General features: G+C 45.6%; 1 protein-coding gene across 6 annotated transcripts in view; it reads left to right on the plus strand.

Moving 5' to 3' along the window:
* Positions 1 to 12,529, plus strand: part of ATP2B3 (ATPase plasma membrane Ca2+ transporting 3) — a 156,927-nt gene that overhangs the window by 103,365 nt on the left and 41,033 nt on the right. For all 6 annotated transcript variants that reach the window (XM_053298108.1, XM_053298103.1, XM_053298106.1 and 3 more), the window contains 3 exons: positions 978 to 1,192; positions 1,629 to 1,871; positions 3,429 to 3,670. In XM_053298108.1, the coding sequence (XP_053154083.1) occupies positions 978 to 1,192; positions 1,629 to 1,871; positions 3,429 to 3,670 (700 nt within the window). The remainder of the gene's footprint in view (positions 1 to 977; positions 1,193 to 1,628; positions 1,872 to 3,428; positions 3,671 to 12,529) is intronic.

Raw genomic sequence — 12,529 nt, forward strand, 5'->3', positions numbered from 1 at the left:
ACATACACACACACACACACCTCTGAGAACTTTGTCCATTGCTAGCATTGTGGTTACAGGGGGAGTTCAAGGCATCAGGGGGCCCTTAGCAAACTGCTCTCCCTGGAACCCTTTCTATCAGGATGGGCCTCAAGTTGCTCCACCAAAGGGCACAGAGGTGGTCGCTGGGATCAGCAGTGGGCCCTTTTGAGGGTCCCAGGCTCTTTGCATTTGCCCAACAATACCTACCTCTGCCATCAGCCTTGTGTGGTGAGCCAGGACACTCTGTATGCAAAGTATTTTGCCTTCCCCAAATGCTTGGCATGATCTCTGATCATTGATGGAGGACACTCGGGACTTGGCTGTTCCAAATGTCTGGAATAAAGACACTCTCCTACTAAGATGAAGATTGTAAACCAGTTTTACCTGATTTGGGAAAGGGCAAAGGGAGTGTATGTATGAAGAGAAATAGTGGCAGTTTTGTAGTTGACTGTCAGAAACAGGGTTGAGAAGCCAGATATTGGACAGACGTTACTGATGGACCGTACTGCCCACCTTAGACTTGCTTCTGCCCCTCTGTCATTTCTGCTCAAGCTGCACATTTTAAAATAATAAATATATTATTACAACAGAATCCACAAGTCTCCGATGCTCTCTCCTCCAAAAGTAAATGTAAACTCTAAAAGCTGCCTCAGGTTTCCACTGTCCAGGAGAGCATGAAGCCATGTAACAGAGGTTGGAAATGATCTGAATGAAATTGCCCTCTGATCCCCTTTCCCTCCACCTATCCAGCCCTTAAGTTTCTATAGATTTCTGGCTGCTTTGCTTTTTCACTTTCTAGAGATATTCCCGCTCCCATCAGTCCTCACTTTAGCAGTGGATACCTGTAATGTGCTAAGTGAGAGTTTGGGTCTTTGGCAAGAGATATGCTCTGAGAGAGGTCCAGCTGTTACTCCTGACAACTATCTGTTTCTTTCTTCTTCTCCCACTCTTGACAGGCCTGGTGATGTCAGCTTTCACCGTCATCATCCTAGTCCTGTATTTTGTTATTGAGACATTTGTTGTCCAAGGCCGGACGTGGTTGGCCGAGTGCACCCCCGTCTATGTGCAGTACTTAGTCAAATTCTTCATCATCGGTGTTACCGTCCTGGTGGTGGCCGTGCCTGAAGGCCTGCCATTGGCTGTCACTATCTCCTTAGCCTATTCTGTCAAGGTGAGAATAATATTTCCTGTCTCTGGCAGAATTGGTATTCTTCTAGTTAGAGAGGTTGTCTCTGAAACAACTGATTGGCAAAATCAGGATTGCTACCCTCTGGAGTGGCCCACCCCTAAAAGTTGTCTTCTTCAGTCCCTCTTCATTTTTGAAGCTCCAGCAGAGGTTGATAAGAAGGCACACTTGGAAGTGGTGATGGTGGGGAGTGTTTGTTCTGTTTATGTGTAGGGGGGGCGTGTACAGAGAAGGCAAGGAGGGAACCCAGTATCAGAGAATGGGGTTGATTTGATAATCCTGCAGGGGGTTGGGCTGGAAAGCCTTTTAAACTTTTCCACGTTCTTCTTCTGCTGTGCCCTCAGCACAGTGTCCACTAGTTGCAGTCAGGAGGAGGCATCTAAGTACAACCGCACACTTAGAAATAATTCTTTGACTGCAGAAAATGATGAAGGACAATAACCTGGTTCGGCACCTGGATGCCTGCGAGACCATGGGCAATGCCACAGCCATTTGCTCAGACAAGACAGGCACCCTCACCACCAACCGCATGACCGTTGTGCAGTCCTACATGGGTGACACTCACTACAAGGAGACCCCTGACCCCAGCAACCTGACACCCAAGACACTGGATCTGCTGGTGCATGCCATCGCCATCAACAGTGCCTACACCACCAAGATACTAGTGAGTGGGAGTCCTCTGTCTAGTGATGAATCCTCCATGCCACCGAACTCTCAGGCTAGATGGGCTGGGGCTACGATACTGTCTGTGGCTGCCATTTTGAAATGACAAATAGGGTATTAGGAGAGAACTCAGAGGAACAGAACTCACAAAGATCATGGAGGACTTTGGCATCTCTCTTGATCTACTAATTTACTGGCCAAGCAGCAGTTGGGTGGAAAATTTGCTGGTCATTAAGGGACTCGTACTTCCCACTTTCTTCTGAGGGGCAGTGAATGTAATGTTCCCTTAGTTTGGAAAACAGCAGAGAAGACCAGATGATTACTAGACAATTTATTTCCTGAAATGCAGCACCAGCTAGCTGGTGTTAGCAGGAGGCCTCAACCAGGGTCAGACTGCATTGATTTATCTCCCTGTTTCCAGCCATGTGACTTAAGTGTCTGTTTGCTTGAAGGCCTCAAGGAGTTGGTCTTGAGGCAACAGTCATATATTTTCATGTCATTTTTGTATTTCTGATGTGCAGAGGCCCAAGGGTGGTGAGCATATGCTGCAGTGAGCTTGCTGAGGGCTAACTAGATGTGATGGCAATAGACCCATCTCTTTAAATGCAGGTTTGCCCCAGTGATGTATAAACTGGAGGGAGCCAATTTTTGAATCTCTTGAGACATTTTGGATGGATGGTATATAAATGAAATTATGTATGTATGTATTTTATTTTATTTTATTTTATTTACTCGATTTCTATACCGCCCTTCCAAAAATGTCTCAGGGCAGTTTTCACAGAAAAATAATAGATAAGATGGCTCCCTGTCCCCAAAGGGCTCACAATCTAAAAAGAAACCTGAGATAGACACCAGTAACAGTCACTGGAGATACTGTCCTGCGGGTGGAGAGGGCCAGTTACTCTCCCCCTGCTAAATAAAAGAGGATCACCATGTTAAAAGGTGCCTCTTTGCCAAGTTAGCAGGGGTTTTAAAAAATACAATGTGAAAGGCAAAAGTGTGAGAGGTTCTCAACCTCCCCTCCGCCCTTAGGGGATGCAGAGAGGTAAGCCGCAGGCATGGCAAACAGTGAACTCCCCTCACCAGTACTTGACATACTTCTATTGGTTTTATACCATTTTAAATATCATGGCTTCCCCTAGGGAATCCTGGGAATTGTAGTTTGGTGAGAAGGGTGATCCCCCCCCACCCCCACACACACACTTCTGTTAGAGAGCTCTAGCCTACCTTGCAATTCCGAGAGTTGTCTTAGGAGATGAAATGATGATGAAACCTTTTTAATAGCTTATTTTTATCACAAGCTGGTTTTTGTTGCTGATGCAGACAGAAGCAGTGTGTATATACGTTTGTTTGTTTTTTAAGCCATTTAAGCCTGTCGGAGGTTTAGCCCTCAGATTTATAACTTATTGCTGGGTTGAATTCATGGGTTCCCCAATTCAGCATGAGCCGCCCCCCCCCCCCCCCGCCACACACACACACACACTTTGGCAGAGAAAATTGATGGGGTTGGGAGAACTAGAGAGCAGGGCTCTCCTTTCTGATTCTGTGCTTCCTTCAGCCTCCAGAGCAGGAAGGGGGCCTGCCACGCCAAGTAGGCAACAAGACAGAGTGTGCCCTGCTGGGCTTTGTGGTCAACTTGCAGCGTGACTACCAGCCTGTGCGCGAACAGATCCCTGAGGAGAAGCTCTACAAAGTCTACACCTTCAATTCTGTCCGCAAGTCCATGAGCACTGTCACTTGCATGCCCGATGGTGGCTACCGCCTCTTCAGCAAAGGCGCCTCTGAAATCGTCCTCAAAAAGTGAGTCCGCTCTACCTTTTGTGAGGTAAAGTTTCGTGTTCCCTGAATAAACCGAACGTCCTTGCCTCAGAGTTCACTCAGAGAGCTAAAACCTTGCTTCAGTATCATACACACACTTAGGGCCAAACGGCATGTTGTTTTAAGCCGATCATTAACATACAAGCTTCATCTTAGAAGCAGACTGGAAGTGTCCTTTTCTGGATAAAGAGCAACTGTGCCCCCCTCCCACCTGACCATGGTACTGGGGGGCGGGTGGGGGGAGGACTTACCATTTCCCTCCTGGGCTGTTTCCCCACAGGGAAAACCACAGGGAGGCAGCTGTGGTGGAGGCCTGCAATTAGGGTTGCCAGTTCTTTAGGACTGGCCTGGAGTCTCCTGGAATTGGCATCAATCTCCAGCAGGTGACTACTGAAAGCAACCCTGGAGATTTTAAAGGCTTGATATTGTGAAAAATGTTGGGATTTTTGCGGGGTGGAGGGGAATAGCCTCAGTCAGGGTTGGCAACAGTAGGGGTATGCCTCTATTGGGATAATCCCTGAATGTTCAGCTTTGATGAGAGAGAGAGAGAGAGAGAGAGAGAGAGAGAGAGAGAGAGAGATTGGCCACAGTCTAGCCAAAATTAAGCACTTTTGAGTCCCATTGATTTCATTGGAAAAGTATATATGTTTACAAGTACATATGTCTTCTTAAGAACAGCCGTGCTGGATCAGGCCCCAGGCCCATCTAGTCCAGCATCCTGTTTCACACAGTGGCCCACCAGATGCCGCTGGAAGCCTACAGGCAGGAGTTGAGGGCATACCCTCTCTCCTGCTGATACTCCCCTGCAACTGGTACTCAGAGGCATCCTGCCTTTGAGGCTAGGGATGGCCTATAGCCCTCTGTCTAGCAGCTGATGATAGACCTCTCCTCCAGGAAGTTATCCAAACCCCTCTTAAAGCCATCCAGGTTGTTGGCTGTCACCACATCTTGTGGCAGAGAATTCCACAAGTTGATGATGCGTTGTGTGAAACGGGTGTAGCAAGGTTGGAGTGGGCCCAGAGAAAAGATTTTAAAATGCACCCTACTCACTGAAGGTCAGCTCATGAAGTAAAGAAATCTTAAATGAGGCTGAATAGTGGTAACAAAAAGCATAGTAAAATAGATAGATAGATATCTCCTTTGTGCTACAATACAGCATCATCCTAAATTATTTTTTTTAAGGTTTTGTAAATTGTGGATGATGCAAGTCATTTAATGGTACTAGAGAAAGACATGCTGTTCTGGTAGCTCCAGGTCTTAACGCCCACATCAATTTTGGAAGATGAATACAACTGAAGGAAGCCCGGGCAGGTGTGTGGCTGGAGGAGTCAGTCATGTGGCTTGCCTCTGGGGGGCCCCCAGGCAGTGGGCCCCCAGATGACTGTCTCCCCTTGCCCTATTATAATTACGCCCCTGGTGTGAAAAAGTACCTCCATTTGCTGGTCCTAAATTTCCTGACAATCAATTTCATGGGATGACCCCTAGTGTTATATGAGAGGGAGAAGAATTTATCTCTATCCACTTTCTCCACACCATGCATGATTTTATAGACCTCTGTCATGTCTCCCCACTGTCATCTTTTTTCTAAACTAAATAGCCCCAGGTGTAGCCTTGCCTCATAAGGAGGGTGCTCTAGGCCCCTAATCATCTGAATTGCCCTCTTCTGCACCTTTTCCAGTTCTACAATATCCTTCTTTAGATGTGGTGACCAGAATTGTACGCAGTACTCCAGGTGTGGCCGCACCATTGTTTTCTAGAAGGGCATTATAATATTAGCAGTTTTATTTTCAATCCCCTTCCTAACGATCCCTAGCATGGAATTGGCCTTTTTCACAGCTGCCACACATTGAGTCAACACTTTCAACGAGCTGTCAACCACAACCCCAAGATCAGCTCAGATCCCATCAGCGTATACTTGAAGTTGGTGTTTTTCGTCCCAATGTGCATCACTTTACACTTGCCAACATTGAACCGCATTTGCCATTGTGTCACCCACTCCCCCAGTTTGGAGAGATCCTTTTGGAGCTCCTCACAATCCGTTTTAGATTTTACTACCCAAAAGAGTTTGGTATCATCTGCAAATTTTGCCACCTTGCTGCTTACCCCTACTACTAGATCATTGATGAAAAAATTAAAAAGAACCAGTCCCAGTACAGATCCCTGGGGGACCCCACTTCTTACTTCCCTCCATTGTGAAAACTCTCCATTTATCCCTACTTCTTGTTATCAAACCACACATGTACTTGTTATCAAACCACACATGTACTTGTCCCCTTATCCCATGACTGCTAAATTTTCTCAGGAGTCTTTGATGAGGAACTTTGTCGAAAGATTTTTGGAAGTCCAGGTATACTATGTCAACTGGATCACCTTGATCCACATACTTGTTGACACTCTCAAAGAACTCTAAAAGGTTCGTGAGGCAAGAGTTACCTTTGCAGAAGCCATGTTGGTCCTCTCCCAGCAGGGCCTGTTGTTCTATGTGCTTTACAATTTTATTCTTGAGGATGCTTTCTATCAATTTTCCTGGAATGGACGTTAAGCTAACCAGCCTCTAATTTCCCTGATTCATTTGCTACTTTCCAGTCTTCCGGTACAGAGCCTGATTGCAGGGATAAGTTATATATTTTAGCAAGGAGGTCAGCAGTTTCACATCTAAGCCTGGTTTAGGAACAGGTACAGGTGAAACTCGAAAAATTAGAATATCCTGCAAAAGTTCATTAATTTCAGTAATGCAAATTAAAAGGTGAAACTGATATATGAGATAGACGCATTACATGCAAAGCGAGATAAGTCAAGTCTTAATTTGTTATAATTGTGATGATCATGGCATACAGCTCATGAGAACCCCAAATCCACAATCCCAGAAAATTAGAATATTGTGAAAAGGTTCAACAGTCTAGGCTCCAGGTGTCCCACTCCAATCAGCTAATCAATCCATAACACCTGCAAAGGGTTCCTGAGCCTTTAAATGGTCTCTCAGTCTGGTTCATTAGGAATCACAATCATGGGAAAGACTGCTGACTTGACAGTTGTGCAGAAAACCATCATTGACACCCTCCATAAGGAGGGAAAGCCTCAAAAGGTAATTGCAAAAGAAGTTGGATGTTCCCAAAGTGCTGTATCAAAGCACATTAATAGAAAGTTATGTGGAAGGGGAAAGTGTGGAAGAAAAAGGTGCACAAGCAGCAGGGATGACCACAGCCTGGAGAGGATTGTCAGGAAAAGGCCATTCAAAAGTGTTGGGGACTTTCACAAGGAGTGGACTGAGGCTGGAGTTAGTGCATCAAGAGCCACCACACCTGGACATGGGCTTCAAATGTCGTATTCCTCTTGTCAAGCCGCTCCTGAACAACAAACAACGTCAGAAGCGTCTTACCTGGGCTCAAGAAAAAAAGAACTGGTCTGTTGCTCAGTGGTCCAAAGTCCTCTTTTCTGATGAGAGCAACTTTTGCATCTCATTTGGAAACCAAGGACCCAGAATCTGGAGGAAGAATGGAGAGGCACACAATGCAAGATGCCTGAAGTCCAGTGTGAAGTTTCCACAGTCTGTGTTGATTTGGGGAGCCATGTCATCTGCTGGTGTTGGTCCACTGTGCTTCATTAAGTCCAGGGTCAACGCAGCCGTCTATCAGGAGATTTTGGAGCACTTCATGCTTCCTTCCGCAGACGAGCTGTATGGGGATGCTGACTTCATTTTCCAGCAGGACTTGGCACCTGCCCACACTGCCAAAAGTACCAAAACCTGGTTCAATGACCATGGGATTACTGTGCTTGATTGGCCAGCAAACTCGCCTGACCTGAACCCCATAGAGAATCTATGGGGCATTGCCAAGAGAAGGATGATAGACATGAGACCAAACAATGCAGAAGAGCTGAAGGCCGCTATTGCAGCATCCTGGTCTTCCATAACACCTCAGCAGTGCCACAGGCTGATAGCACCCATGCCACGCTGCATTGAGGCAGTAATTGCTGCAAAAGGGGCCCAAACCAAGTACTGAATACATATGCATGCTTATACTTTTCAGAGGTCCGATATTGTTCTATTTACAATCCTTGTTTTATTGGTTCCATGTAATATTCTAATTTTCTGGGATTGTGGATTTGGGGTTCTCATGAGCTGTACGCCATGATCATCGCAAATTATAACAAATTAAGGCTTGACTTATCTCGCTTTGCATGTAATGCGTCTATCTCATATATCAGTTTCACCTTTTAATTTGCATTACTGAAATTAATGAACTTTTGCACGATATTCTAATTTTTTGAGTTTCACCTGTATATGCTCAATATCCTCTGCTGTTAAGATGGATGCAAAGAACTCATTTAGCTTCTCTGCAACCTCCATATCCTCCTTAATAATCCCTTTCACTCCCTCATTGTCTAATGGTCCAACCGCCTCCCTGGCAGGTTTCCTGCTTCTGATGTATTTAAAGAAGTTTTTGTTATTCCCCTTGATGCTTTTAGCTAAATGTTCCTCAAACTCTCTTTTCGCCTCCCTTATTGTCACCTTGCATTTCTTTTGCCAGAGTTTGTGTTCCTTTCTGTTCTCTTCATTTGGACAGGCCTTCTGATTTCGGAAGGAAGTCTTCTTCCCTTTTATGGTTTCCTTGATGTTATCTGTTAGCCATGCTGGCATCCTCCTGGACTTAGTGGTACCTTACCTTCTTTTGGTACCTTACCTTACCTAACTAGGCTTCTAGTATTGTGGTTTTGAATAAACTCCATGCATTCTGGAGCAAAGTGACTCTCCTGATTTTCCCTTTCAGCTTTCTTTTCACCATACTCTTCATTTGGGAGAAGTTTCCTCTTCTGAAATTCAAGTGTCTGTGTTAGACTTCCTTGGTGATTCTCTCCCCACATATATGCTGAATTTGATCGCACTATGGTCACTGTTCCCTAAAGGGTCGATGACACTGACATCACATACCAGGTCCTGGGTGCCACTCAGAATTAAGTCCAACGTCGCCTTCTCTCTGGTTGGTTCCATGACCAACAGTTAGTTCCATGACTAGCTGTTATAGGGCACAGTCATTTAGCGTATCTAGATTTTAAGCTCCAGCAGTCTGGTTCCATCTTCGTTCAAGTGCAGCCCATCCCTTTTGTACAGGCCTTGCTTGCCCCAAAATGTATCCCAGTGCCTAACAAATCTAAACCCCTCCTCCCGGCACCAATGTCTCATCCACACATTGAAACCCCTCAGCTCTGCCTGTCTCACTGTACCTGCGCGTGGAACAGGTAGCATTTCTGAGAATGCTACCTTGGGGATCCTGGACTTCAATATGCTACCAGCAGCCTAAATTTGGCTTCCAGGACCTCCCGACTACATTTCCCCCACATCATTGGTGCTGACGTGCACCACGACAGCTGTCTCCTCCCCAGCACTGCCTAACAGCCTATCTAGACACTATGTGATGTCCGCAATCTTCGCAGCAGGCAGGCAAGTCACCGTGCAGTCAACATGCAGATCACAAACCCATCTCTCTATACCTCTAATGATTGAATTGCCCACTCCAAGGAGGCCCCCACCCCCCGGAGGTGTATCTCCTATGCGAGAGGATATGGGCTCATCTTCCACGGAAGGGGTCTCTTCTAAAGGAGCATTTCCCTCTTCTTGAGACTGCTGTCCTCCTTCCCCGAGACCTTCATTCTCCCTGACAGCAGAGGAGCTCTCAGCCCTGGAGTGGGATGCCTCTAGCACGTCCCTGAAGGTCTTGTCCGCATGCTTCTCCAGATCTGCCACCTTGGTCTCAAGGGAACGAACTTGTTCCCTGAGAGCCAGGAGCTCCACCAAGCACACACGCATGACCCTATTTGCCCATGGAGCAAATAGTCATACATGTGGCACTGTGCAATACACTGGGAAGTGCCCCCTCCCCTGCTGACTTTCTATCTTCATACTGGTTTTATTGGCTGTTTACAGTACTTAGAGATCGTTTATTAGAAGGATAGGTCTCAGCTGTAATGGTCAGCTATTTAACTGTCCAAACAGCCTTTTTCAAGAATTGAGGGAGAGATCAGTAATTATATGAAGAAGGAATTTGTACCTACCTTCTCTTCTCCACCGGGCTCCTTGTGATCACAGGGGCTTGTTCCAGGCTCCCGGACACACTTCCCGCTAAACTCCCGCAAAACTCCAATGTCTTGTTTGCTATCCCTGTCCGCTATGCTCTGTTGGCTATGCTTTCGGGCCTTCACCTCTTATGTAGAGAGTAGGCTTCAAACAGAGACGCCGGATGTATCTCAAAGGAATATGGGACCTCCCACAGCCCTAGATGGCTCCACCCCCTCCAGGCAGGGTCAAATGAAAACACAGGAGTTTGCTAGCCCTGGCAAATAACACACACACAGACTAGGACTTATCCCTTAAAGAGAAACCAGCCCCTCAAAATCTCCCCTCCTCCTGTTAGTTCATTTGAAGGGGGGAAAGGCTAGATATTGTTTGGTTTGGAAAACCTTGCTCACCTCCTGAAGCTGCTTCTGCTGTTCCCCTGCTTTTACTTATTTAAGCCAATGAGTTTACTTATCTAAGCCAATTGATTCCTTTAGCCTCTTCCCTTTTTAAGCCTGATCTACATGTACAGCAAAATGAGCTCCGAGGTGGCAGAATGGGCAAGGCCACTTCAGAGTACAGGTGGAAGATACTATTTTTGAATGCCCTCTTGCATAAAGAAACTCCTTGGAAATAGAAAACTAGCATGACAAAGAGTGAGCTAGGTGAGAAGAATTTTCCCCGAGGTGCTAGATTTCTACATGCAGAGAGTTTTGTAAAATACCATTCAAAATGCCACCTCATTCAGCTGCATGAGTAGACCAGGCCTAAATTCCTGGTAGGTTGTGAGAGGAAATGTTCAGGTTCCAACACATTTCAGTAAGAGGTTTTCATAAGGAGTTTCAGTAAGAGCCTGACTACACATTCATTCATCTATCTATCTATCTATCTATCTATCTATCTATCTATCTATCTAATTTATACCCCGCCCAAACTTAGGTCTCTGGGTGGCCATTACATTCTCCACATCAAAAGAAGCCTTGTGTCAGCCTGGCTTTGGCTGTTGGGAATTCTGAAGGCTCTCCTGGGACTTTTACACACAGCAGGCTTTACCGCGAGTTTGCTGGGAGGCTTTACTGCGAACCTGAAGTTGTCCCAAAAAACCAGCACAAATAGCAGATTTTTTAACCCTGGATATAAATCAGGCTACACTCTAATGCACTGTGAAAAACCCGAATTGTGTGTGAACTGTTCCCCAATAACTCGCAGGGACTCTGGGGTAAATCTGGCCAATATGTGTATGCACCCCCTCCATTCTGGAGGAGATGTGAGTTAAAGGGCTTTAAAAGCCCTGTGTGAAAAACTTCCTGGAGATAGGTAGAGAATGTTTGTGATGATCCTAGAGCCCTAGCCACGTTTTTTCTGTCCCTTGTTTATGCTGACTTGAAAGTCACCATTCCTCAGGAAGGGAACTTCAAAGGGAAACTACAGAGTCAGACTGCTCAATTAATATTTATCACGAGGTTTGGTTGTATTTACATAGACTTTAATTGGGGTAATGGATTCCTGTCACATTGCTGGGATAATTAACTGAGCAAGAAGGATTTTTGTTATCACCAATTACTGTGGTTGTGAATTGTCACTGTGCTTATCTTATGTACATAGAACTGTTACTGACTTCTAACTAACAAGGTGCATATGTAACAGAGGATGCATGTGTGCTCTGGTGCTTGCATGGGCAGAGAGGTAATTTTCACCAAACTCCCCTTCCTTCTGCAGCCACCTGTGTCATCTGAAAATATGTCCTTGAGGGCTATGTGACCCTCAGGGGCATTTTTTTTCAGATGCCACAGAGTGTTCCAGAGGGAAGGGGATATCAGTGAGGGGAAATAAATTAATCTCTCTCTCTCTCTCTCTCTCTCTCTCTCTCTCTCTCTCTCTCTCTCTCTCTCTCACACACACACACACACACACACACACAGACACACACACATACACACACACATGCCTGTGCTTCTTTTGTCTGGAACGCAGCAGCTGCATGCATGCTGTTTAGATTTTGTTCCTTTATTTTTCTCTATACTTGTGTGTGTATATAATATACCTGCCAACTGAGGTAACACTTCATGAACCAGATGAAGTGGACTGTACTCGAGGAAAACGCAAGCTACAATACATTTGTTAGTCGTTAAGGTGCCATAAGAACTCCTTTTTTTTTCTTTTTTTTTTGCTGCTACAGACTCACAGGTCTGGAAATTGTTTGTCTCTGTTGTCTTCTCTTATTTTAACAACTTCTTCTCCTTAGGGGTTGAGGGGAGAGGAGCATGAATAATTAGCTGCTAAGCAGAGATAAGATCAGCAGAGATCAACAAGGGTCAGAGAAAGGTGTCCAGGGGCCCTAGGAGGGCCTCCAAGCCTCTCTGTCTGTCTTTGGAGGAGCCTTCCATATTTTCAGTAGTCAGAATCTGACTTAGGCTACTTTTGATGTGGCAAGTGTAACAGGCAGCCAAGTTTGGGAATTGCAATCTTTCTCGGAGGGTTTTCACAAATCCCTAATATCTGCCTCCAGTAACTGTTGGAACACTGGATATATGGGATCCCTTTACCAAATCAATCTGACCCCCAATGTTAATGTATTTCAGTGTTGGGTAATGCAAAGTCTGGTAGAGTGAGTCATCATATACAATAGGCTTGTTCACACAACCATTGATTGGGTAGGACAAGCATCTTACCCAGCTTCGGTAGCTGTGTTCTCTCCCAATTTCTGGTCATGTGTGAGTAAAAAGCAAGGTACGAGCTGGAGAGTGTGATCATCTGCTAAGAATCAGCTGGGTAGGATGGTTTTTCCT

Source organism: Hemicordylus capensis, chromosome 2, assembly GCF_027244095.1.
Source record: "Hemicordylus capensis ecotype Gifberg chromosome 2, rHemCap1.1.pri, whole genome shotgun sequence".
Taxonomy (NCBI): domain Eukaryota; kingdom Metazoa; phylum Chordata; class Lepidosauria; order Squamata; family Cordylidae; genus Hemicordylus; species Hemicordylus capensis.